The sequence below is a fragment of the Vipera berus genome (genome assembly GCF_964194415.1).
Source record: "Vipera berus genome assembly, chromosome: 1".
In the NCBI taxonomy this organism is placed as follows: Eukaryota; Metazoa; Chordata; class Lepidosauria; order Squamata; family Viperidae; genus Vipera; species Vipera berus.
In genome coordinates, this window is record NC_138202.1 from 13,112,711 (window position 1) to 13,139,426 (window position 26,716).

A 26,716-nucleotide genomic window follows, 5' to 3' on the forward strand; every position below is an offset into this window, starting at 1 on the left:
GGTATTGCTCAGCTGATGTTGCATTTTTGGGGCTTTACCGTGCAATGTTCCCGTTTGATTTCATCCAACTTTTAACGGTGTTTAGTATGTACAATTTGCGTTAGAGGTCGTGTCGCTGTAAGTCAAAGGTCCCCGTACCCTCTACTCAACCAGAATCTTCATGAAGCTTCTGATTGTTCATTGATCTCCAAACATTTATCATATAAAAATGTTAATACTTTTACAGCATTACAAATAATAATAAGAGGCAAAGTTGCTCTCACTGGTGACTGACCATCCAGCCCTGGTTCAGTCTCACTGCTAGCCCCCTCACTTTCAAGGACTGAGGTGGAGGTATATAGGGACCCCAAAAGATGAATTGACCCCAATCAGCTTTCTATCAGACATCACATATTGATCCTCCAATATTTACTGACCCCCGATTGACCCCACTTATTGACCCTTGGATAATTCCTTTGGTGTTAACATTGACCACATTGGGAAATCTGGCTATTAATGGATGCAATCAGTAATGACCGTTTGCAGATATCAAGATAAGAGGCAAAATCATCATTTGGCAACAATTGGAATAGGCACCTTGAACGTTAAAGGAAATGGTTGCAAAGTTTTTCAGTTTTTCTTTGCTTTACAGGCCTGCAAAGGGCATAAATGTGAGCATTGGTTGTAAAGTTATTTTTTTCCCTATAATCCTTGTAACAAGCCCCTGAAAAAGGTGGTTGCTAAATTAGGACAACTGTATCTCAGTATCTTGAACCCCACTGTGCTTTTTCTGCAACCACAAATTCTTTCTATATATAAAAGAATTTGGAGGAGCCTTGGTGGAGCAGTGGGCTAATGCCTCCTTAAGTAACACCAGCTGCCTGCAATTAGTGCAGGTTCGCATCCCACCAGGCTCAAGGTTGACTCAGCCTTCCATCCTTCCGAGGTAGGTAAAATGAGGACCCAGATTGTTGGGGGCAATAACCTGACTTTGTAATAATGCCGCTTGGGGGGTGTATGAAAGCCCTAATAAGCAGGCATATACATAGAATGAAGGCTACTGCTAAGCTTGTAAGCCGCCCTGAGTCTTCGGAGAAGGGCGCGATATAAATGGAATTAAAATAAAAATAAAAAAATAAAAAAAGCAACTTTTCCTTCTTACACCTACTTTCCTACCTCTTCCTTCCTTCCTTTTCATCCATCCATGGAATGTCCCCAACTATTAGTTCCTGAACAAACTCTCTAAGTTGAAAAATTACTTTTACTTCATTTTCAGAATTGCTTTTGCTCACATAAAAAATGGGATTATCATGGCAAACAGCTGAATGAAAATGTCAACCCATAGGGGCAGCCATGAAAACAAACAAAACCAAATTCTATGATAGGGATTTTTATGGAAGGTTTAAAAAAAAATAACCTACATGAAGAGGGAAGTCAGCACCTGGAGCCTGTTGTAGAGAACCTCAATCTTGAGCTACATTCACTCAGAATTTGTGGAAACTGGTCAAACCAAATTACTCCGCAGAATATTTGGATTGGTGCCACCAGGAGTTAAGTTTTGTGGGTTTAACGTTTATGTGATTGTGGTGTTAATTGCCAGGAATCCTTGCTGATTACAGCAGTATCAAAAGCAAATGACAAACCAAAAATCCAGCTGTGCTCTTGTAAGATTTCTGGCAACCAGCTTCAATGAAGCTTGAAGCTGCCTTCTGCATTTGATTAGCTCTGGACACACATCTAAGGCTAATGGCAAGACCAGATAGCAAGAGAAGGAACCAGGATCTTGGTTGTTGTTTGTTTCCCACACAGAACGATCTTAAGAAAGCAAACTCTTAACGCAAAACAGATTCTTTGACTTAAAATAGCCTAGAGCAGCGTTTCTCAAGCTTAGCAACTTTTAAGATGTGTGGACTTCAACTTCCACTATTCTCCACGCTAGCACGGGAAATTCTGGGAGTTGAAGACCTTACAATGTAAAGTTGACAAAGTTGAGAAGCACTGCTCTAGGGATGAATGTTTTGGATTAATATTTCTTCATTAGAAGGGGGGGGGAAACGAAGAGGTCTTTTTAATGAAGCCACGGGATTCCGAACTGAAGTCACTGATGTATTTAAAAAATACACAAGGGAAGAAACGAGACAAGATCAACAGGTGCCTTTTTAAAAAAATGCCAGAGAAAGGACATTTCAGCTGGTAGGGGGTGGTGGAGGAATGTTCCCTGGTCCTTCCGTGGGGAGAGGGGGTCTCAGCATCGGGGGCATCGGAGCAGGAGGAGGGACGCCAGGGGCTGGGGGCAACTGGGGTGGGCCTGGGGGCAAGGGCCCTGTCGGGGGAGGCATGGGAGGCAGAGCCATGCCCCCAGGAGGAGGAGGAGGTGGGAGAGAATCCGGGAGTGGTGGTCGGGGGGGCAGGCCATTCATGAGAGGGGGCGGGGGAGGCCGCTTCACAGTAGCTGGTGCCGGGATACTTTGAGGAGCAGGTGGCTTCTCCATCTTGAAATGAAACTGAAGGAAGAACTAAAAGGGGAAAAAAGGGAGTGGGGAAAAAAAACATTAGCTTTTACTTGACTGCCAGGATCCAGTTAGATCAGGGGTAGGCAACCTTGGCTCTTTTATGACTCGTGGACTTCAACTCCCAGAATTCCTGAGCCAGCCATGCTGAGGGGAAAGGGAGAGGTTTCCAAGCTGAGCCATGCTGGCTTAGGAATTCTGGGAGTTGAAGTCCACGAGGCATAAAAGAGCCAAGGTTCCCCACCTGAGTTAGATCTTCACAAAGGATTCCTCAAAACCAGGGCTGGGGAAAAGCCACCACAGAAGTTTGCTTTGAGTCCTTCTGATCCGATTCAATCTGTGACTCCCAAAATTCCTAGCCGTGTGGGAACAATTCTGCCATTCCAACTGATTTGGAGGATACCAAGATATAGATAGTCCTCAACTTATGACCACAACTGAGCCCAACATTTCTCTTAAGGGAGACATTTGTTCAGTGAGTTTTGCCCCATTGTGCGACTTTCATGCCACTGCTGTCAAGTGAATCACTGTAGCCAATTAGTTAGTAACCTGGTTATTAAGTTAGTAACCGGGTTGTTAAGTGAATCTGGCTTCCCCATTGACGTTGCTTGTCAGAAGGTCGCAAAAGGTGATCACATGACTCCGGGACAGTGCAACCGTCATAAATATGAGTCAGTTGCCGAGCGTCTGAATTCTGATCATATGATCATGGATATGCTACCTACAAAGGTTGTAACTGTGAAAAGTGGTTATAAGCCACTTTTTTGCAGTACCACTGTAACTTCGAATAGTCACTAAATGGACCGTTGTAAGTTGAGGGCTACCTGTACTTATATGATACAGAAATATCCATTATTTTATACATTTTGTTCTAGAGCTTCTGTCTCTGAGGAAGATATCTGATCTTTCCAGCTTCCAAAGGATCCACCTCTGAGTATTATGCTACGTAACAGCCACAGGGGTGCTTGTGCCTAAAGGCAGCTGTGCCCAAAGGCAGCTGACCCTCCTATAGCTAGGATTAAACAAACTATAATCCAGCGAGGCCATCTTTACTTTTCTAATAATGATGCTAATTAAGTTTTCTGGTTCTGACTTACATTTCTTCTTAGCAGTGCCTCTGCCAAGGAGAAAGGAGGTTGGTGTTTAAAAGGAATTTTCAAACTATCCAGCTCCCCTGGACAAGGGCAGTTGGTGGCTTTTACCTCTTAACCGTTTACCTGTTTTGTTTCCCGATTCCAGTGGGTCCAGAATTTGCCTTCAGCTTTGTCAATCTCCCTACTGGGCACCTGCAAAAGAGGAAGAGAAGAGGTTAGGAGAGGTGCCAAGCTGTTGCATCACAGGACATCAAAGGCTGTGCTCAACAGCCTATGAAAGAAGTCGGGCAGTTTGTTGAAAGTGATAATAATAGCAGGGGAAAAAACCCAAGCATCTTTTTTTCTATCAAAGCCAAAAGAGAAAAGAGTTGAAGATGCTTTGATTTTACATCTGTCGAAAGAAGAAAAATCAAGCCACCCTGCTGGAATTGGGGCAATACATCAATATATTCCAGCATAGTGGAATTTCTCCATTATTTGTCTGTTCTGTTTGTATCATGCCTTTATTATGCTTATAAATAACTCAAGGCAGTGAACGTATCCAACATACCTTCCTCCTATTTCCCCCCATAACAACAACTCTGTGAGGTAAGTTGGGCTGAGAGGGACTCCCAAAGCCACCCAGCTGGCTTTGATGTCTAAGGCAGGACTGGAACTCCCAGCCTCCTGGGAAAGGCCCAAAGTCACTCATCTGGCTTTCAGGGCTAAGGTGAGACTTGAATTCATTGCTTTGTGCTTTCTACCTTGGAAAGCTGAGGGAAAATTTATCATGCCTCAACCCTGCCATCAGTGGCTAAGATTGCCTGTGAAAGCAAGCATTCATTCTCTGCAATTGTCTTTAGCAATTAACTCTGCATATCTAAGGAGGGAAAACCAGGATCTTTAAATTAGTCTAATTTGTTTCACAGACTGGGCTATGACTACCAATAGGCCCCAGTTTTGCACCCCATAACTAATATGCTGCAAACCATCAATGCTCACAGTGCAGCACCCAGAGTTTGTGTCTGACACACAGCAGCAGCCAGTACTTGTCAATCGAAAGAAACTAATACTGTCTCTCGTTCGATCCATCCCATCATCAGGAAGTGTCTCGTTGAGAAGGGACAACCAACCAACCAACCAACCAGGGAAGTTTTGAGAATCAAATTCTGTTTTCAGGGAATTTGATCTCACGATGCAAACGTCCAACGCAAATGGAAATTCCAGAACCGTTAAGATTGATTTTCGTTACAAAGTTCAATAGAAACCATAACCTTAAGATTTCTGATCTGTGTCATTCCCCTTCCGTTCCTTTACAAAACTGAAAGCCCTCAAACCAAATCCCTTCCCAGAAGCATTTAACTTTCCAGAACTAAATCTATCCTTTTGAATGTCCCAACAATGGCACAAAAGAGGCTAGACTAGAACTTTACCTTGAAAGCGATTGTCTCATAGGGTTCCGCTGCCATCAAAAGGTATTGCCAACGCCGGTCGGGAGGCTCAATTCTCTGCTCATACGCTGACATAAAACGGTGTCTCGGCATGATACTTTCAGCAATCTCTGGGTAATCGATCTGTGTGGGGCAGAGCCAGAAGAACAGGAAGCTGGAGGGACCATTTCAATCCAACAAATCCAACTACCTGCTCATACGGAGACTAGCCGAGGAGAAAAATAAGGGAAGCGACAGAAAGAGCAGGCCTCTTCTATGCTCAGTTTCATGAATAGTGGAGATACCAATAGAAAAGAACATTTGTAGCTCAGGCCTGAACTGTGGGGGTCCCTGGTGCTCACTGAGCTTGGTTGTTCTCCTGAGTGACAGAGAAAAATGCATACAGAATAATCAAGCTCAGAGAGCTCCAGGGACCCCCAAAGTTGATGGTTTTTTTTTGACTGGACCAAAGTCACTTATTGAACTTATTTTTTTAAAAAAAATACAGGCAGCCCTCAACTTATGACCATAATGGAGCCTGCCCATCATGGTAAGTCTTGATGGTCGTAAAACAGGTCAGTCACGTAACTGGCCAGATTTTACCACCTTTTTTGCAGCAGTTAAGTGAGTGCGGTAGTTGCTGAATGAACCAATGGTGAACTAGAAGCAAGTGCCAGTCTTTTGGCAAAACCACCGTAAACTCAGTCATGTCACCATGGAATGGTGCAAAGGGCTGTAAATGCCTGAAGTAGCCCCATGGCAGGCCTGTCGTAACTTCAAATTGTCGCTAAGCAACCGGTTTTAAGTACCCCGCACATAATTTTTATTAAAGAAATTAAAGAAAGTTAGGTGTATTTTACCTGGAAAAGGAGGCTTTGCTGGCCAGTTTCTGGGTCCCTCTGCTTGGTTACTGAAAGGATGGATAAGAGAGAGAGACAGCATGCTAAGCAGACATTTGCGACAGGATAATTTTATTTCATCAGCTCTGGGCTCCAAGACTCAGAATCAAACCTCCTATTGAATGTCCCATTCAAAGAACTACGAGGGCTGCTTCAAGCACATTGGAAGCCAAAATGGTTGAAATAACCCATTTCAAATTCACCTGTTTCCAAAGGAATACTTTGTGGTCTGTCCTGTCCTGTCCTGTCCTGTCCTGTCCTGTCCTGTCTGTCTGTCTGTCTGTCTGTCTGTCTGTCTGTCTGTCTGTCTGTCTGTCTGTCTGTCTGTCTATCTATCTATCTATCTATCTATCTATCTATCTATCTATCTATCTATCTATCGCTACCCATCTCGCCAGAAACGACTTTAGGCATCTTATAGTAAAAGGTAAAGGTTCCCCCGCACCTGCGTGCCAGTCGTTTCCAGCTCTAGGGGCCGGTGCTCATCTGCGTTTCAAAGCCGAAGAGCCAGCGCTTGTCCGAGGACGTCTCTGTGGTCATGTGGCCGGCATGACTAGACGCCAAAGGCGCACAGAATGCTGTTACCTTCCCACCGTAGTGGTCCCTATTTTTCTACTTGCATTTTTACGTGCTTTCGAACTGCTAGGTTAGCAGAAGCTGGGACAAGTAACAGGCACTCACTCTGCTACGCGGCACTCGAGATTCGACCCGCCAAACTGCCGATCTTCTGATCGACAAGCTCAGCGTCCTAACCCACTGAGCCACCGCATCCCTCTAGGCATCTTATAGACATTAGATAAAATTCAGAATAAAACATTAAAACAATAAAGACTTTTAATTTAAAACTGAATTAAAATACAACTAAGCTGGACGGAGAGGGAGGGTGTTTTCTACTGCATTAGCCACCTCCAACATGTCACAATCCCATTAGGGCCCCAAGGCTAGTTGACACAGCCATGTCTTCAAGGCCTTTTGGAAGGGTGGGAACAGATCGGACCTCGGGGGGCGGGGGGAGGGGAAAGGGAAGTTCTAGAGGACATGAGCCAAGGCAGAAAAGGTTCCTCTTCTGGACCCTGCCAGACAAAATTCCTTGGCTGACAGGGTCTGCAGCACCGCCCCTTCTGCCAGCAGGAGCTAGGCGGGCTAATTCCATCAGGGTGAGACGATGTCTCAGGAAGCTTGGAGCCACGCCTACCTTTGTAACCTGGCCGGCCAATTTTCACAAATTTCTTGACTTCCACCTTCACCTTTTCTGGAGCAGGCTGAGCTGGGGCCTCTTTGGCTTCTTTGGCTGCTCGTCGAGCTCTGCAAATGAAAGGAAGGGGAACAAAGTCATCACAGCACCCTGAGAAAAGATGGAGGCGGGGGGGATTTCTTTTACAGAGTTCTCCTCCATTTGGGGGGGTGGGGGGGTGGGAAGACAATAAACATTTAAGCACTTCTGCATAAGGTCTTTAAAATTATTCCTGCACAACTGTCGAACCCAGCCTGTCAGCTTTCGTCGTCTTTAACTGCTGAGCCACCATATGCCCCCTTGAAAAAAATACTAGTCTAGTATAAATCCAGACGGTCGAGTAAAGTCAATTCATTATTGGTCCCACCACTTTATTAACAACCCTTGGAAACCTATCTGTTCGTAGAAATATCCTAGGCTGCTTAGAACAAATTACAGAATAACAAGAAGCAATATATGCTCCAACACTGGAAGTTTTTAAGAAGAGATTGGACAGCCATTGGTCTGAAATGGTATAGGGTTTCCTGCCTGAGCAGGGGGTTTGACTAGATGACCTCCAAGGTCCCTTCTATCATCATCATCATCATCATCATCATCATACACTCTGGCTTGGTTCCCCCTCCACATAAACAAAACTATCCAAATTGTTTTCAACTATTCTTACTAGGGATGCTTCCGAGATCAAACAAACTTTCGTGTAAAGCTTAACTGTGAAACTGGCCTTCAACTGGAAGCTTCAGACAACGCACTCATGCCCACATATACACAGGGGCACAATCTGAAGAAAAATCAGACACACTGTCCCTACAGCCAAAGTCCTCAGGAGTACTCCTAAAGAGAGTTTCTTATCAGGTGGAGGGAAGGCTGACAGATGTCATGGAAAATGCTACATCACAGACTGCCCCAAGGCTAGAGGAAGACAATTGTGTCTTTGTAACTAGCAAACCTTTAGCTGGTTCCCAAGACACTCTTTGCTCTCGAAGAGTGTATAGGTTTTTTGGCCTCTGCAAGAATAGGGGAACATGGGGGGGGGGGAGGAGAGAAGTTTAGATAAAATAAAGAAAAGAGGTGCTTGCAATTAGCAACTTACAAGTTGGTCTGATGTTTTTTCCCCTGGGTATGTGCCAAGTAGCTTCCCTGTTGGATAGGAAGAAAAGGTGGGTGAGATTAGTTAAATTCTAGGTCAAGCCTGGCCTCTCAAGAATAGAGCTGGGAGGGAATCAGTAGTCAGGCAATCTCAGATCTCCAGCTCAGCTTTAACTCTGCACTGTCAAGGGGCCAATTCTGAGACAAACTTCTCCCTAAAGTGTTTTTTAAAAAGATTTTAATTAAAATCTTTGGTATGCCCATCTCTTTAAGGACTTGCCACAGTTTGTTATGATCCACACAATCAAAGGCTTTAGCATAGTCAATGAAGCAGAAGTAGATGTTTTTCTGGAACTCTCTAGCTTTCTCCATGATCCAGCGTATGTTAGCAATTTGATCTCTAGTTCCTCTGCCTCTTCGAAATCCTGCCTGTACTTCTGGTAGTATTATTAACAATACAAGGATAAATAATATAAAGAGAGCCAGGGTCGTTTAATGGTTAAGGCACCAGACTAGAAAGTGGGAGACTGTGAATTCAAATCCTGCCTTGGCCATGAAAGCCAAATGGGTCACATTGGACCAGTCACTCTCTCTCTCTCTCTCTCTCTCTCTCTCTCTCTCTCTCTCTCTCTCTCTCTCTCTCTCTCAGCCCAACCTACCTCACAGGATTGTTGTTATGGAGAAAATAGGAGGAGGAAGATGTATTGAATATTTTTGCCATGTTGGGTTGTTTGCAAAAATAGTAAAGGTGGGATACAAATAAATAAATAAAAATAATAAAGAATTACCATAGCCAAATAAAACAATGTCAATAATTAAACCAACTAGCAGGTTTTAGAATGTTAGAAAGACTGTAGCAGGACTCAATTCTTCCAGAAAAACTTGTGCTGAGGTTGGGGCATTCACAATAACATTGCTAAATTACACCATTTCTTAGCGGATAAAGTGCATTTGCAAAAATAAGTCCTCACCTCATTGTTGTGCAGTGTCAAACAAAGTTTGCATTCGTAAGACCCCAAATGGTTTTTCATAAAATAGGGATCCTGTTGGGGGAAAAATAAAGGTTAAGTTTAGGCAATATAGAAAGTACATATGAACCATACCCCAGGGTGTAGACTTCACACAAGCTATATATGTGAGACAGCCAGTTTGATATAATGGTTAAGGTTCCAGGTTAGGAATCAGGACACCATAAATATTACTCTTGTCCTGGGCACAAAGCCAGTCAGGCAACCTTGAGCCAGTTATATTTTCTCAGCGCTGATAAGATGACAATAGCAAACCATTTCCAAAAATGTTCCCAAGAAAACTGCAGATACTTGTCCAGGCGGTCACCAGACGTCAGTGCTGACTTAAAAGGCACAAAACCAAAACAAACTACTACAGATGATTTCTAGAAGTGAAGTACCTTGAACTAAAATCTAGTGTCCCAACTGTGGCTTCCTCCCACGTGTAATTTTTATATCCAAGTTGCTATTATGGTATTTGTGAAAATAAAAATGATGTATATCCACGGAAGATGCATATACCCAACAGATGTGTTTAATATATACGTTACTAGCCCCAGGGCTGTCTGTTCTAATTGGTAGCTACCAAAGAGAGGTCTTTCCCAAATCTGCTACCTTAGGGTGCTGCATCCGGGGAATTCTGGGTGTCCCCAAAACCACACTTTGGACTGATGTAGTTCAGAGCAGTTTTGATGGAAAAGGGGAGGAGCCTTGAATGTTTGGTGTAAAAATGCCATTTTATAGACATGAGGATTAAACTAGAGACAGGCTGTTGAAAAATGTGTTCCGTCTTAAGTAGGCCTTTCTTCATTAAGTGTACATACTGTTTTTCCTCCAGGAATTCATTGTGGCATGCATCACACTTTCCCCCCTTAATTTGATCCTTGCAAACAGCTGGTGAGATTGAGATGAGAGTGTACAGCAGAAGTCATGCAGTGGACTCTTGTGGCAGAGGATGGACCTGCACCTGGTCCGCTCAGTCTGAGTGTAACACCCAGTTGAATGATAGTGGCTATGGACCAATAGATTAATCAGTCCTTTATTCATTATGTTATACTTTTCATTCACCACACAACAAAAAGGTAGAAGCTCACCTTATTGATATCTATCGTTTCCAAGGCTAGTTGCCTCAACCTCTCTCTGCGGTCCCTGTTGCTTTCTGAGGCTGAGGCAACACCTCCGCTCCCTGTTTTTCCACCTGGACGGTGCTGAAAATCCATGACTGAAGTCTTTGTGCTTCAAAACTCTGGGAATCAAAGAGTCAGAGAAAATTTAAGTTGGCTTCTTGAATGGTGGTAACTGAAGGACTATCTATATTGTATTTTACACTGTGATCTGCCCAGAGTCAGTCTAGAGTAGACTCAGGTGCTGCCTAAATGGTCTTGGTCTTAATATATCCTGAGAAAATGAGGAAAATCTGCACAAAAGTTAAAATAGGTAAAATCAATTGTATCTCAATTGTTACAAAAAGGAATCCCTGTAGATTTCATTCTGCTAGTTGTACTTGACTTTAGGGGGTGGTGCTCATCTGCATTGCAAGGCCACTCAGCCAGCACTGTCCAAAGACATTACCACAGTCATGGAGCACTGGTACCTTCTCCCACGTCCCCCTCAGAAGTGGAACTATTTATCTACTCACATTTGCATGCTTTTGAATTACCAGGTTGGCAAGAGCTGGGGCAAAAACGGGAGTTTATACTGCTGCATAACACTTGGGTCTCGAACCTGGGCTGTCAACCTTCTAACTGACAAGCCCAACATCTTACCTGAGCCATTGTGCCACTCCTAATTGTTATAAGAAACTTTAATTGTTTAGACAAACAGAAATAAAAATTTAAAACAAATTTTAATAACAAGGTTCCCTAATAGACTGAAATATGGTAATCCTGAAACAAAAGCAAAGTAACAATCTTTCACTAGGACACTGGCATGACATGCGAGGAGCCTTAACTTAAGTGAGAGGGCAAGTCTTTTGGCGTGGGTGACTATAATGAATCCAATTAATAACCATTATACCAAGAATAAGAGCTCAAAAGAAAAATGCTGCAACCAGCAAACTTCAATATTGTAGGGAAATGAAGTACCCATTCATACACTACAATCGGTCTCTATGATGACAAAACATGACCTTTCCTGTGCTTGGTGCTGCCATAGAGGTGTGTATCATTCTCCTCTGCTTCATGCTCATTCCCATTTCAACTCTGCCAGGCTAAGCTTTCATTCTCTCTTGGCTACGTCTCCTCCATGGTGTGCAGGAAGACAGAAAATATTTCTCCAATGCTTTACCTTCTTCCTTCCAACCAAAACTCTGGCCTCTGCTACATCTACAATCATCCTGCCTCCTTCCCCTGCCATGCAATCAGTCTCCCTCTGCTCAATAGTGTACCTCCACTTTCCACTCTGCCTCCAGTGTTTCCAGTCTCATTAACTGTCATTCATTATCCAATGAACATTATCCTCTGTGATCAACCTATTCTCCAAAGCACCCGAGGGCTGGACAAGAAGCAACGAAGGGAAACTAGTCAAGGAGAGAAGCCACCTGGAACTAAGGAGAAATTTCCTGACAGTTAGAACAATTAAGTCAGTGGAACTGCTTGCCTCCCAGAGGTTTTAAGTGCTCCAATAATGGAGGTTTTCAAGAAGAGACTGAAATGGTATAGGGCAGGGGTAGGCAACCTCGGCTCTTTTATGACTCATGGACTTCAACTCCCAGAATTCCTGAGCCAGCCAAGCTGGCTCAGGAATTCTGGGAGTTGAAGTCCATGAGTCATAAAAGAGCCGAGGTTGCCTACCTCTGATATAGGGTTTCCCGCCTAAGCAGGGGGTCCCTTCCAACACTGTTATTCCCCACCTTTTGCACGATTACAAGCTTGTTCCCGTGCTGGCAATGCAGGTCTTCCTTCCTCCAAGGCAGGGTATTTGCCTCTCTTGCCCTCCTTCCCACGACTGGCTGAGTTCTCGCTAAGCTTTGGGGCCTGTTTTCTCCTCCCAACAGTCCTGCTACTCCCACTCCAGCCTCACCACCACTTAAGTTATATCCTCCCGCATGTTTCTCACCCCCTGGTTCAGGGGTAGGCAACCTCGGCTCTTTTATGACTCATGGACTTCAACTCAGGAATTCTGGGAGTTGAAGTCCATGAGTCATAAAAGAGCCGAGGTTGCCTACCTCTGATATAGGGTTTCCCGCCTAAGCAGGGGGTCCCTTCCAACACTGTTATTCCCCACCTTTTGCACGATTACAAGCTTGTTCCCGTGCTGGCAATGCAGGTCTTCCTTCCTCCAAGGCAGGGTATTTGCCTCTCTTGCCCTCCTTCCCACGACTGGCTGAGTTCTCGCTAAGCTTTGGGGCCTGTTTTCTCCTCCCAACAGTCCTGCTACTCCCACTCCAGCCTCACCACCACTTAAGTTATATCCTCCCGCATGTTTCTCACCCCCTGGTTCAGGGGTAGGCAACCTCGGCTCTTTTATGACTCATGGACTTCAACTCCCAGAATTCCTGAGCCAGCCAAGCTGGCTCAGGAATTCTGGGAGTTGAAGTCCATGAGTCATAAAAGAGCCGAGGTTGCCTACCCCTGCCCTGGTTTAACTCTCCATCATGGCCTCCTAGCTCTGCACTTATCTCAAGGCTGCCACTCTCTCTCCCTCTTCCTCACCCGTGCCGTTCCGACTCCTTCTCGCTTCATCGGCCGCCGAGGGACACCGAATCGGCCGAAATAAGAACCAAGTGGTTCTTCAACGAGTCCGCCTTACCGCCGCGGGAAGTGTCCAGGCCCAAAGCGGTACTGGCTTTCACTTCCGGGTTGGATGACCGTCGGCGGCCGGAAGTATTCTCCCGGAAGTATAATGATACCAAGCGGAGGGCCGAAGAAGAGGGGGGGGAAACTTCTCAGGCGTCTGCTCTAGGAAGGGGAAATGAGCAGAGAGTGAAGGACTTGGGAGGGAGGCCCTGGGAATCGGACCCGGAAGTATTACGTAAGGGTAATTCCGATCCGGGAGAAATCCAGAGGGAGACGGCCATCGATCCGAGAGGCCGGAGGGCTGAGCGGACGGGGCGGGGCGGGGCGGGGCTGCGGTGGAAGCGATGCGGTACAACGAAAGGGAGCTGCTGTCGCTCTCCCGGCAACCGGCCGAAAAGGCGGCAGAGATTCTCATGCGCGCCCCCAAGAAAGGAAGCGGTAAGGAGAAGGGGCAGCGACGCCAGGGCGCGAAAGGGAGGGGGATGTGACGACACGAGATCGGGAAAGCTCATCGCGTCCTCTGAGGGCGCTGGGGAGAAGGAAGCGAAGCGTTCAAGCGCCTCTGGTGTAACTACCCTCACTGAGGACTAGGCGCTTGAGTGGCTTTTTATCAGCACTGTGGTTAACTGGTCTTCAGTTCCAGCTTCTACTCAGTTTTTGCCTTCCGTACTCTCTTCTTGACTTTCACGATGACTGATTCGTTTACCGATTTTCCCTTTATACTTTATAAATGTATGCTATATTTGTTTTTGTCTTTTGCCTAATGCTTCTTGGCACCAAAACGTAATAAATTTATAATAAAAGGGTTCAGCTTTAAGGTGCCACAAGCTACTGGGTAATTTTTGATAACTGACTGACAAGCTACTTCAAGCTATTCAAAAAAGTATTTTTAAATTAATTCCATTAGAATCTAATGGACTTAATTTAAAAATACCTTCTTGAATCAAACGTATTAAAATCCCCTTCCTTCATTTGGCTGTTTTGTCATAAAGTTATATAACTATAAATATAAATGCACAAATGAAAAAAGTAAGGTTCTACATTTAGGCAGGAAAAACCAAATGCACAGGTATAGTATAGGTGGCACCTTACTCAACAGTAGTAACTGAGAGGGATCTCGGAGTCCTAGTGGACAATCACTTAAATATTTATTTATTTTATTATATTTGTATACCGCCCTTCTCCCGAAGGACTCAGGGCGGTGAACAGGGCACATATAAAAATACAGAGTACAAAAATTTAAAAAAAAAGAATTAAATAGGAGCCCGAGCTAAAACAATAGAATAATATAAAAATCCACAATAAAAACCCCAACACATCCCCCATCAGGCCAGGCCGGCTTGTTCAAATAGATAGGTCTTCAGACCGCGTCGGAAGGAGCGAAGGTCAGGTGCCATCCGGAGCTCAACCGGCAGCTGATTCCATAAAGCCGGGGCGCCCACAGAGAAGGCCCTCCCCCTGGGGGCCACCAGCCGACATTCTCTGACCGGTGGCACCCTGAGGAGGCCCTCTCTGTGGGAACGCACAGGGCGGAGGGAAGTTGATGCCGGCAGCAGGTGATCCCCGAGGTACTCCGGACCCATGCCATGTAGGGCCTTGAAAACCATTACCAAAACCTTGAATCTCACCCGGAAGACAACTGGTAGCCAATGCAGCTCGCGGAGCAAAGGTGTAACATGGGAGTACCGGGAAACTCCCAAGACAACTCTCGCGGCTGCATTCTGTACCAGCTGGAGCCTCCGAGTGGTCTTCAAGGGAAGCCCCATGTAGAGACCATATGAGCCAGCAGTGTGCTGCAGCTGCCAAAAAAGCCAACACAGTGCTAGGCTGCATTAACAGAGGAATAGAATCAAGATCACGTGAAGTACTAATACCACTTTACAATGCCTTTGTAAGGCCACACCCGGAATACTGCGTCCAGTTTTGGTCACCACGATGTCAAAAAGATGTTGAGACTCTAGAAAGAGTACAGAGAAGAGCAACAAAGATGATTAGGGGAGTGGAGGCTAAAACATATAGGGAATGGTTGCTGGAATTGGATATGTCTAGTAGTTTAATGAAGAGAAGGACGAGGGATGACATGATAGCAGTGTTCCAATATCTCAGGGGCTGCCACAAAGAAGAGGGAGTCAAGCTATTCTCCAAAGCGCCTGAAGGCAGGACAAGAAGCAACGGATGGAAACTAACCAAGGAGAAAAGCAATCTAGTACTAAGCAGAAACTTCCTGACAGAACAATTAACCAGTGGAACAACCTGCCTCCAGAAGCTGTGAATGCTCCAACACTGGAAGCTTTTAAGAAGAGACTGGACAGCCATTTGTCTGAAATGGTATAGGGTTTCCTGCCTGAGCAGGGGGTTGGAATAGATGACCTCCAAGATCCAACATTATTATTATTATCATTATCATCATCATCGTCATCATCATCATCATCATCATCTCTGTGCAGAGGTCTCTGTATTCAAAAGGCCCACCTGTCAAAACAGGGTGCTCTGCTCCGTACCTTTCCTGTAATGTTTCCTTTCCTATTTCCTAGCACTGACCTAATATTCCCTAGTCTCTTAGCCCGCTCAGTCCTTGGGAGTGATGACTTGGGAGATTCTCCCCATCATAATGCAGCTGTCAACTCTTGAGGTTTGTTTTAGGTCAGGTCTCTGGGGTACTTTGGCTGCCCTGATTTCAGAAGATGCTGCACTTGGAGAATTAGCTTCACTGTTTGCTTATTGGGTGATGTCAGCAATGAATGTGACGGTAACTTGCTGTGCCGCTGTGAATACTAAAGTCATTCAGTTTAAGTGAACAGTTTGGCTATTTTGCTTATTCATATGCTTGTATACATAACAGCATTATTGCATCTGGGATTAATAAATAGACTCCTTTTTAGCACCTCCTTACCAAAACCATACAATAACCCCTTTCCAATTCTTACGATGTCCCCCCAATTATGTTGGATTGTAATTCCTCACTCCCCCCACCCTCTGTTGTAATCCAGTGTGATACACATATTTGATTCTAATGACTTTTTAATGCCCTTTTTTGACTCCTCCTGATTTCACTTTCTTAGTGTGAATCTCCAGAAAGACGTTTATGAAAGCGCAGGGGAAAACTGCCCTAAGGCATTCTGAATCTACAGGACAGAATAGACTCATTTGTTCTAGTATCAAATGGAACTGATTTCATTAGGGAGTTCAGTATTCTTAGGGCCACTTTTGAGGGTAAAAAAGCTTTTTATTTACACATGACATCCTCCAAGAAACTCAGGTTGACGTATTTGTCAGCCAACCCACTTCTTGATATTCATCCTATAACAGTGATGGCGAACCTTTTAGACACCCAGTGCCCAAACTGCAACCCCAAATCCACTTGTTTATCACCGGGTGCCAGGTGGGCGTGGCCTCAGTGGTCATGGCAGACTGGGTGGGTGGGGCCAGGACGGCAGGGGCCAGTCCCTCGCCATCTCTGGGACACGGCACGCATGCCCACAGAGAGGGCTCTGAGTGCCACCTCTGGCACGCGTGCCATAGGTTCGCCTCCACTGACCTAGAATAATCTTCAGTTGATGAATGGGAACTAGAATCTGGGGTCTTCCCCTCCAGGTCACCCCCTTCCCCACTGGACTATAGTGATTTTGGCTGAGTCCCTGTAGGGCCTGTCATAGCTCAATCTGATGGACCAGATTCCCCATCTTCATCCGAGCACCTTTTTGGGGAGACGATGGGATCTCTGCTCTCGGTGGGCTTCAACAGCCAGAAACCTCTTGCACTTTTAGAGGTCCCACTTCTAGAATATAATTCTGGCAAATCCTTTAGCAAGACCACAATTCTGGAGGAGCGAGTCACATATGATCAGACAAAATGATCAAGAGAGATCCAACCTAGAACTAAGGAGAAACTTCCTGACAGTTAGAACAATTAACCAGTGGAACAACCTGCCTCCAGAAGCTGTGAATGCTCCAGCACTGGAAGCTTTTAAGAAGAGACTGGACAGCCATTTGTCTGAAATGGTATAGGGTTTCCTGCCTGAGCAGGAGGTTGGACTAGAAGACCTCCAAGGCCCCTTCGAACTCTGTTATTCTGTATTCTGAATCATGCAGTTGTTAAGCAAATCCACTTCCCCCCCCATTGACTTTGTCGGACGTCGGGTGGGAAAGTCACAAATGGCAATCACATGACCCCAGTGGTATAAATGCTGTACATGTACCTGCCAAGCGGCTGAATTTTGATCATGGGACCATCAAGATGGTACGGGTCATAAGTGTGAGCACAGTAAATCACTTTTTTCATTGCCATTGTAAATAAATGAATAGTTGTAAGCCGAGGTGCTCCCAGCATTCCTAACCAGCTTGAAATCCAGGCCATCCTCGCAGTTCCTGCTGTGTGTTACAGGCCTAAAATATCTGGAGGATGACAAGTTCTGTGGAAAGTTGTCCTAAATATATAAAAAGGAAAAAAGCTGCAGGTCAGCTGTCTTTGTCCCACTATGCTGAAAGACAGATAGGCCAAGAGAGGAGTGAGTAGTACCAGATCTTTTAATGAATGTTGTGACTGAGGATTAGAAGTCAGTTCTGCCAATCATAAACTACTATTCTAGCCACTCTTTGCCATTAACTGACACCGGTAGGGAGACAGAGGTATTGTCTCATATGCTGAAGCTAATAGTAGTTTAAAGCAGGGGTCTTCAAACTTGGGCCTTTTTATGACTTGTGGACTTCAACTCCCAGAATTCCTCAGCCGGCTGAGGAATTCTGGGAGTTGAAGTCCACAAGTCATAAAAGGGCCAAGTTTGAAGACCCCTGCTTTAAAGGTTACATTTAATGTGCCATTTATGGAGCATCCTTTGATTATAACTGGTCTCAGGTGCACAGCATGGATCTGCTGGGGTATGGCAGATGCTGAGCTATGCAATTCCAAACTCAAGGGCTGCTTACAAGCTTCCTGCTGACAACCCAGCTATCAAACTATGGCTGCCCAGTCACTTGGTTGAGTTGGGCAGCCATAGAAATTGAATAAATAAATAAGTAAATAAAATAAAAACTGTTTGTTGTGTCTGTTTTCTCTTTGCAGCCTTGAAGAAGCGCCTGGTGAAGTTAGTGGTCAATTTTCTCTTTTACTTCCGAACAGACGAGGCTGAGGTAAGAGTAAAGAGGTAGTCCTCGACTTACAATGGTTCATTTAGTGACTGTTCAGAGTTACAACGGCACTGAAAAAAATTGACTTACGACCATTTTTCACATTTACAATCTTTGCAGCATCCCCATGATCAAATTCAGATGCTTTGGCAACTGGTTAGTAAAACAAATTAGAGATTTAAATTGTGCACATATAAAGAGGATATATAATGCTTTAATTGAATTGGATTCAGAAACGGAACTGGTTAAAGACTGCATGATAAAGTGGGCACAAAATATTCAGGAACCAATTTCGTTGGACACTTGGGAGATAATTTGGGTCAGAAATGTTAAATTTACTCAGGCTCAAAACTTAAGAGAAAATTTTTATAAAATGTTTTATAGATGGCATCTGGATCCCAAGAAGTTGTCTAACATGTATCCTAATTTACAGTCTAAATGTTGGAGATGTGGTAGTTTAGAAGCTACCTATTTTCATATGTGGTGGACTTGTAGAAATATAAAAGCTTTTTGGATTAAAATTTGGTGGAACATTCAAAAGATTTTTAAGAGAAAGGTAAAGTTTTCTCCGCAATTGTTTTTATTGGGTATTGTTGTAGATTGTGATGTTAAAGAAACTAATTTGATGTTGAACATGATAACAGCAGCACGGTTACTGGTGGGACAATATTGGAAGAAGGATAGTTTGCCTACTATAGAAGAATGGGTGTTTAAAGTTTCGAATCTTGCAGAAATGTCTAAGATTTCTGCTTACTTGAAAGATCATTCACAGGAAAGATATATTTCAGTTTGGAGGAGATGGATAGATTATATTCAGAACAAATATGGGACTAAAAAGTTCCATTTAGCTTATGAGTAGATTTTAGTGGGATATTGTTATTGATACTTCGTATGTAGTTATGTTAAAGGGGAGTTAAAGCACATTATGAATTTGGTTAATTGTATATTATGCATAATTTTTATTTAGAATATGACTATTATAACTATAATCCTGTATTTAGCTCTGGGAAGTGGGGGGGAAGTGGGCGGATTTGGGGTGGGGGGGATTTGGGGATATATTGTAAAATTTTGTTTTTGTAAAACTCTTTAATAAAAAAAAATCAGATGCTTTGGCAACTGGTTCATACTTATGACCGTTGCAGTTTCCCAGGGTCATGTGATCCTTTTTTGTGGCCTTCTGACAAGCAAACCTCAGTGGAAGCCAGATTCACTTAACAACCAGGTTGCTAACTTATCAACTGCAGTGATTGACATAACAACTGTGGCAAATAATGTTGTAAAATGGGAAAAACTCACTTAACAAATGTCTCACTTAACAACAGAAATGTTGGGCTCAATTGTGGTTGAAAGTCAAGGACTACCTGTAGCTAGCAATTGTTCTGAAAAGTGATATGAATTGCATCTTAGTTACTCGGCCTAAGGAGTTAGTACTTCTTGTAGTAGTTAGATATTTTTATTGGGTGATCGCTAAAAAAAAATTCCCATTATTTGGCCATCAACTGGGATAAAGGTCCATGGCCCTTCAGCTATAATTGAATTGTTGGTCACGTTTTCTGAGACTAATAAAAATCAAAATATCCAATTTATCTGGAACAATAAGATTGCCTACTCCTGTAATAGACCTAAGAGTTGGAATGTGTTCTTAAGTTCAACCTAAGCCAGTTCTGAGCATTGTGTGTGTGTGTGTGTGTGTGTGTGTGTGTGAGGGGTTGTAGTGTTCTGTGGTCAGTGGCAGAAAATGGCAAAAAAACCCCAACAACCCTCCTTTCGATCTGCTGGATTCATTTAACACCATGTGGTTTGCTTAATTATCACACAGGTTCGCTTAATGTCCATTGTGACCTTACAGGCATCGTAGAAACAGTTGTAAAAGTGACAGTCACATGGTGCCTCGACTTACAACCATAATGACTGACGACCAAAATTTTGGGCCCCATTGTATCTGTAAGTCAAGGACTACCTGTAAACATTTCCATCTTAATTGAAAAGCAGATCTGATTTTTCCCTGCCCCTTTCTCTCTCCTCAGCCCATTGGTGCTCTATTGTTGGAACACTGCAAGATCAGCAAAGAAGAAGAAAATGTCTTTTCCATCAGTAAGTGCTTCAGAAAGAGTTGTGGAGTTGTGTCAGGAGCAAAAAAAATTTTTCCCCCTAGCAAATTGGCAGCCTTTTATTTTTTAACATTGAGAACGTAGCAGTGTCGCTGAATCCATTCACTCTAGCTTTGCTGGGTCTTCACTGTCAGCTGGTTTCCCTTCTTATCCAGTTATTTATACACACCCATTTGTGCTATTCAGGTGATCCTGAGGGCACAGATAAACCTCCAGGTGGCCTCAAGTGACGCTCAGAAAGAGTGCTAATGACTAAGATGACTGCAAGGAAGATAAATCCTCCCATCCTGCACCATTCAGTCAGAACTGAAGAAGCTTCTTGGATGAGAAGCAAAATGTCTTCAAGGAGAAAAACAAATTCCAGTTGCCTTTTGAAAAAGCATCCGGGTAAACCATGACCTGGATGACTGAGAATCTCCATAGACCAGGGGTAGGCAACCTCGGCTCTTTTATGACTCATGGACTTCAACTCCCAGAATTCCAGCTCAGGAATTCTGGGAGTTGAAGTCCATGAGTCATAAAAGAGCCGAGGTTGCCTACCCCTGCCATAGACAGTTATTTCTACATTTCCCCCTCCCAATCTCTTCCTAGTAGCGGGACTTGAGGGGGAGGAAGATGAGTCAAAACATTTGCCCTGTACACTCCCTTTTCAGGCAGCAGTAGAACAGCTGATTCTCCTCTTCCCTAACTTGGGGGAAGCTGGGAAAAAACCTCATGTAGCTGGGTGAGAGAGAGAGAGGAAGGTCTCAAGAGTGACTAACCGGGGAACGGGACTTGGGGAGAAGACAGCTAGTTCGGTGAAAACTCAACAGTCCATGATCACAACTGCAATATTGTGGGCATTCCAGTTTCAAAGCAGATATCTATAGCTTGAGATGAAACCTTTCTCCCATCTTTTTACTCTGGAGGAACCCTTCACATAATTTTCAGCTCTGTGGGTACCCCTGCGTAAAAAGCGTGAGAAAATGGTGATGGTTGTGATGGGGAACCAACTCTGATGACGTTTACCTAGCTGGGTAGTGGAAACGTCTGCAAAAAACCAAGCTCAGTGAGCACGAAGGATACTAAAGTTCAATCCTGAGCTACAAATATTCTCTTCTATCGGCTGCAAGAATATACTTACGTTTCTTCCGGTGGCAAAAAAAGTCACATTTAAATTCCCTTGATAAAGATAATCCAGGATGTTCTTCCAATAGGTAATGTTTTGATAGTTTTTAATAAAGCAGGCTTTAGTTTGATCCTGCTTGGATTGCTGTAATTTTCTGGCAGGGTTGATAGATGATTAAATCATAAACCAGGAATGGCCAATTTTCCCAAGAGCAGGAACATGAATAGCAAGGAGGTCACAGGAAAAGGTGGGGCTGATTTGGGGGTCTCTGCTTAGAAGTGGGGAACAGAGACCCTGGGGAAAACAATGCATTTAAAGATTCTGTTGTCAAGCACTCACAATAAACAGCTGTGTTGCTGAGCATAATGGGAGTCTTTTGCCAACGTCTCAGCTGATCCTGATGGGAAGACCTCAGAATCCTTTGCCTCTGGGCTTGAAAATCAGCACGGCCACTAATTAGTTGGCCCATTAGCCTTTGCTTTAGGTCAGTATCTTTTCTTCTGGGTAAATGGTTGTCAGATTAGAGTTTTCACTACCATGTTATTTAGGGGTGAAAAAGTTTATAGATACCGCCCATCTCACGTTTCAGAGTGACTCTGTGTGGTTTACAGATTAAAAAAAAAACCCATCACCAAGTTCAGTAAAATAGGAGCCAAGCAAAAACACAGATAAACTTAAGTAAAAAAAAACAACCGAGATGCCCTATGCACGGTCACCCACGCCCTTGTCACTTCTCGCCTGGATTACTGCAATGCTCTCTACATGGGGCTGCCCTTGAAGTGCACCCAAAGGCTTCAGCTGGTGCAAAATGCGGCCGCGCAGGTGCTTATGGGAGTTTCTCGATACTCCCATGTTACACCACTCCTGCGCGAGCTGCATTGGCTTCCGGTTGCCCTCCGGGTGCGATTCAAGGTGCTGGTAATTACCTTTAAAGCCCTGCATGGCTTAGGCCCGGGGTACTTGCGAGACCACCTGCTGCCATTGTCAACCTCCCATCGCCTGTTCGCTCCCACAGAGTCGGCCTCCTCAGGGTGCCATCAGCCAGGCAATGCCGGCTGGTGACCCCCAGGGGGAGAGCCTTCTTTGTGGGCGCGCCGACCCTCTGGAATGAACTGCCTCCGGAGCTGTGGACGGCCCCTGACCTTCGGTCCTTCCGCCGTGACCTGAAGATATGGTTGTTCCAATAATCAGGCCTGGACTGACTATAGTTTTAAATTTGGGTTTATTGGGTTAATTGTTACGTATTTATTATATTTATCGTTTAATTCTTTTTTAAATTTTGTATTTTATGTTTTTTAACTTTATTGTTATGAGCTGCCCTGAGTCCTTAGGGAGAAGGGCGGCATATAAATTTAATAAATTCAATTCAATTCAAAGTAAAAGCTAATGGGAGTGTTTTCAGGGTGGTAATTACCCCCCACCCCCCCAGGATTGCATGCCAAGAGAGTGGAGGCCAACCTCATCTCTGAAGGGTAAGGGCAACGGCGGAGAAGAGTCTCTTCCTGGACTCCGAAGACTCATGGAGCCCGTTGAAATTCTTTAACCAACAGGCTCCATGACATCCTTTCCCTGTTCCAGGAAGGTTGAGTTAAAGCAACAGAAGCAGTCAGGGTGACTGTTTTGTGGGCTTATTTTTCTAGGCTTCCACGAAGAGCCAGAAAGGAAATACTACTTTGAATGTGATACAGAAGAGCAGTGCCAGGAATGGATTGAGGTCCTTCGCAAGGCCAGGTGAGCTCAACTCATCTGAAGGCTGATAAATCTTACTCGTTTATCTGTTTGTCTTACCTATTTGGAGAGTACCAATTAAAGGCAAAGGGACGCGGTGGCTCAGTGGGTTAGGATGCTGAGCTTGTCGATCAGAAGGTTGGCAGTTTGGCGGGTCAAATCCCGAGTGCCGCATAGCAGAGTGAGTGCCTGTTACTCGTCCCAGCTTCTGCCAACCTAGCAGTTCGAAAGCACGTAAAAAAATGCAAGTAGAAAAATAGGGACCACTACGGTGGGAAGGTAACAGCGTTCCGTGCGCCTTTGGCGTCTAGTCATGCCAGCCACATGACCACGGAGACGTCCTCAGACAAGCGTTGGCTCTTCGGCTTTGAAACGGAGATGAGCACCGGCCCCTAGAGTTGGAAAACGACTAGCACGCATGTGCGGGGGAACCTTTACCTTTACCTTAATTAAAGGCAAGCCCGTATCTGATACATTTTAATTTTTATTTGGCACCTGCAATGGATTTAGGCACTATAACTACGTTGCCTTAAAAACATTCACCACCTACTTTGGGGCTGCTTTGGAAAAGCAAGGGAGAAAATAGGTTTATCTCTGCTGGCCTACATTTCTTTCTCGCCATCAGAGAGCAAAATGGTCTCTTCCCAACAAACAAATCTTGGATCAGTTCTTTCAGCTCTCCTGTTCTCTTTCGATCCTACAGTTACGAATTCATGAGAAGCAGCTTGATCTTTTATCGGAATGAGATCCAGAAGATGACCGGGAAGGTAAGCCGGTGGCTGCAAATGGCAGTTCTTATTCCAGAGCATCCTGATTGCTAAGAATACTTAAGGCCTTTGAGATGTACACACCGGCCAGCTTCACACACTGCGCTGTGAATTATTTTAATTTGGGTGGGGGTATGTTGCGTGAATGCATTGAGTGGCTTGAAATGTGGCTATTTGAGGGGGGCTTTGGAGTGCTTCCTCTCAGAATGGGCCATATAGGGCAGCTTCTTTTCCGAAGGCATTTGATAACATTTATGGGCTAGAACAGTGTTGGCTGGGGTATTCTGGGAGTTGGAGTCCACACATCTTAAAATGGCTAAGGTTGGGAAACAACTGGGCCTAGAAGATAGCAATTGAAGCAAGAGAGGGAAGACATGAATAGCTTTCTGCTCCTGTTCTCATGTGAATATAGATACAATTGTATAATTACTCAGAAATGTGATTTCAAGAGACTGGGGCAGCGGTCGGCAACCTTAAACACTTGGACCCGTTTCCCAGAGGGGGGAAAAACACTGGGAGCCGCAAAATGCACACGCGCGCACGAGAGGGGAAACTTGGAAGTTTAATTAAAAAGAAATAGAGGTTGCTGTGCATGAGTTCTCTCTCTCTTTCTCCCCTCCCCTCCCCCCATCTCTCCCTCTCTCTCTCTCTTCCCCCCTCCCCCTGTCTCTCTGAGCTTCTGCTCACCTGTTTGGGCAAGCTGACACACATTCGAGAGAGAGAGAGAGGAGAGAGAGAGAGGAGAGAGAGAGAGGGAGGGAGAGAGAGAGAGAGAGAGAGAGAGAGAGAGAGAGAGAGAGAGAGAAACATGCTGTGTTGTTCACCACCAAGCCAATGCACCTGCTAACTTGGAAGGAGACACACATGAGCTCAGTGGAACATATGCCAGACGAACGTAGGTAGCTGGCAGTTTTAACCAGCATAGAAGAGAACACAAAGAACTGGCTGGAGCAAACTGTCAACCTTCTTGCTTCTTTGGCTGCAGGACCCCTTGGAACAATACGGCATCTCAGAGGAAGCCCGTTTCCAGCTGGGGGCACGGAAACTTTAACCCTACATAAGGTGAACAGAGGAACTCCCAACTGCTGAAATGTCAACAGAGTAAATTCTCTATTTTTTTTATGAACTGAAGGGAGGGGAAAGGGAATCTGTTTCTTAAAAAACAAAACAAAAAACCCCACCCACACTGCCCACATACGCTGTTATCCCATTGCTTTGTGATCTCAGTTTTGCTACTACCAATAGCCACAGCTCTAATGAAAGGGTTATTATTGATAAGGAGGGTCAGTTTTGTGGCTGGGTTAATTTTTATTAGTTCTGCCTCTATTGTTATATACACGCCTGCAGAGCAAATACGCTTGTAAAAATGAAGGAAATGGGGAAAGGGAGTTTTACATTGGGAAGGAGGCCTTGATTTTAATGCTCTTTTCAACCCCCCCCCCCCTTGGTAAGGCCCTGAGGTTTTAGTGAAGATGGCTGAAGGTGTAGTCCATCGGCAGGGATAAATTTAATAGGTATCCTAGTTCTGCAGTGTTCACACTCCCAGACCCTCCCAAACTTCTGTCAGAGGTGGTTTGCCTACCACAGACATGTCAAACACAAGGCCCGGGGGCCGGATCTGGCCCGCGAAGTGGTTTCATGTGGCCCACGAAGCCATCCTGGAAACAGTGAGGGAAGGGCCCCCACTGCCTTGGCCCTGGCCCAGAGACCCTCCTTCTGCCAGAGACCCTCAGATCTGTCCCACTCCTGCCCAGGCCCCCATAGCCACCCTTGATGCGAATGATGTAGAGCTGGCCACGCCCACCCAGTAGGCCATACACACTCTAGCCACGCCCACTCAGTAGGCCACACCCACCCTGGCCATACCCACCCGGCCCCCTGAGGGCAACTGCAATGCTGATGCGGCCCTCTGTCCTACCATCTCCCTGCATTGGCTCTAATTAAGCATTTGACTCAGACCAGAAGCAGATACTGTATTTACCGGCCTGCAGGATGGAGAGACTGTCTCTTCAGGAGTTACTGCAGTCAATCATGAAGCTTACCAAGGTCAGCAGTTCCTCCCAGACACAAAATGGATAGGCAGTCCTTCACCTATTCTAGATGTGAAATGCTTTAAGCGGGAGGCAGGCTGCCAAATGAACGCAGCAAGCAAGCACTGTGCTTCTTTGAACATTGGAGGTTCTAGATGTTAATCAGTGTCCAAAACAGATAGGGGCCAGGCTTGCTGATCTGAAACAATAGATTCAACAGGAGATCTTCAGCCTTTGATGCGGTAAACAGATCATTTGGCATCGCTGGCAGCCTTACAATCTGTAGTAATTATTTCCTGCAAGAATAAAAAGGGAGACTAGAGACTCTCTTCAATCTTCTATGCTTGGTGTTTTTAAGTTATGGGTGACAAGTGTAGGGGGTTCACGGCAGCCGTGAAAATGCACTCCTAAATGCTCTGGTGCCTGTAAAATTTCTCTTTTTATCTGCCACATTCGGGTGCGATTTGTCCTTGAGTGTTACTCAAGTCTTTCTGTTGCTTCTTCCAGTGTCTTTCCTGTCCAACTTTGGGAACTGGCAGCTGAATGTATTTTAAGACATGTGAAATTTCTTCAGGCATTTTAAGTTTTCTTAATTTTATCAGAAACCGGGGGGGGGGAACGCTTCTCAAATAGAATGCCTGTGGTTATTTAAAAAAGTGTTTAGAGCCTTTAGAAATTCAAGATGTACTGTACTACATTTTACACCCTCAAATCTCCCTTCTCTTCCCCTACCATTCCATCTCTGTATAATAAAAAAGCAATTACTTTTCCATTGATGGGCTTCCTTATTTTGCCTTATTTACCTGCTTTTATTTTCTGCTGCTTTGCTATTACTCTTAAAAGAATTTGTTAACGAGTAGGAGCTTTGGGCTTTCAGCAAACCTTTACTTA

The 26,716-nt window shown here is 44.7% G+C and overlaps 2 protein-coding genes across 4 annotated transcripts; one reads left to right on the top strand and one right to left on the bottom strand.

Annotated features, from left to right (window-relative positions):
• Nucleotides 1–2,118: 2,118 nt before the first annotated feature.
• On the bottom strand, nucleotides 2,119–13,047 carry SF3A2 (splicing factor 3a subunit 2). 3 transcript variants are annotated; one of them, XM_081319066.1, is made up of 9 exons: nucleotides 12,872–13,047; nucleotides 10,313–10,464; nucleotides 9,183–9,254; nucleotides 8,216–8,262; nucleotides 7,087–7,196; nucleotides 5,853–5,902; nucleotides 4,996–5,136; nucleotides 3,707–3,775; nucleotides 2,119–2,495 (listed from the first exon to the last, which is right to left on the bottom strand). In XM_081319066.1, exons 2-9 carry the CDS (start codon nucleotides 10,436–10,438, stop codon nucleotides 2,166–2,168), a joined length of 945 nt encoding a protein of 314 aa, XP_081175192.1. In that variant the 5' UTR covers nucleotides 10,439–10,464; nucleotides 12,872–13,047; the 3' UTR covers nucleotides 2,119–2,165. The 3 variants fall into 3 exon arrangements, with proteins under 3 accessions (XP_081175192.1, XP_081175193.1, XP_081175194.1); XM_081319067.1 differs by lacking the exon at nucleotides 12,872–13,047 and adding an exon at nucleotides 12,070–12,229; XM_081319068.1 differs by lacking the exon at nucleotides 12,872–13,047 and adding an exon at nucleotides 11,605–11,777.
• A 230-nt stretch (nucleotides 13,048–13,277) lies between these two features.
• PLEKHJ1 (pleckstrin homology domain containing J1) lies at nucleotides 13,278–26,599 on the top strand. The gene is made up of 6 exons (XM_081312923.1): nucleotides 13,278–13,393; nucleotides 18,017–18,084; nucleotides 20,109–20,175; nucleotides 22,941–23,031; nucleotides 23,732–23,795; nucleotides 24,781–26,599. Exons 1-6 carry the CDS (start codon nucleotides 13,300–13,302, stop codon nucleotides 24,844–24,846), a joined length of 450 nt encoding a protein of 149 aa, XP_081169049.1. The 5' UTR covers nucleotides 13,278–13,299; the 3' UTR covers nucleotides 24,847–26,599.
• The last annotated feature ends 117 nt before the right edge of the window (nucleotides 26,600–26,716 follow it).

Bases quoted from the DNA above. Each gene is read 5' to 3' on its own strand.
- PLEKHJ1 (XM_081312923.1), top strand. From the start codon at position 13,300: ATGCGGTACAACGAAAGGGAGCTGCTGTCGCTCTCCCGGCAACCGGCC. The intron at 18,085-20,108 runs GTAAGAGTAAAG...CTCTCTCCTCAG, and splicing joins TCCGAACAGACGAGGCTGAG to CCCATTGGTGCTCTATTGTT. The intron at 20,176-22,940 runs GTAAGTGCTTCA...TTATTTTTCTAG, and splicing joins AGAAAATGTCTTTTCCATCA to GCTTCCACGAAGAGCCAGAA.
- SF3A2 (XM_081319066.1), bottom strand. From the start codon at position 10,438: ATGGATTTTCAGCACCGTCCAGGTGGAAAAACAGGGAGCGGAGGTGTT. The intron at 8,263-9,182 runs GTGAGGACTTAT...CCTATCCAACAG, and splicing joins TGACACTGCACAACAATGAG to GGAAGCTACTTGGCACATAC. The intron at 5,137-5,852 runs GTAAAATACACC...TGCCCCACACAG, and splicing joins AGCAAAGCCTCCTTTTCCAG to ATCGATTACCCAGAGATTGC.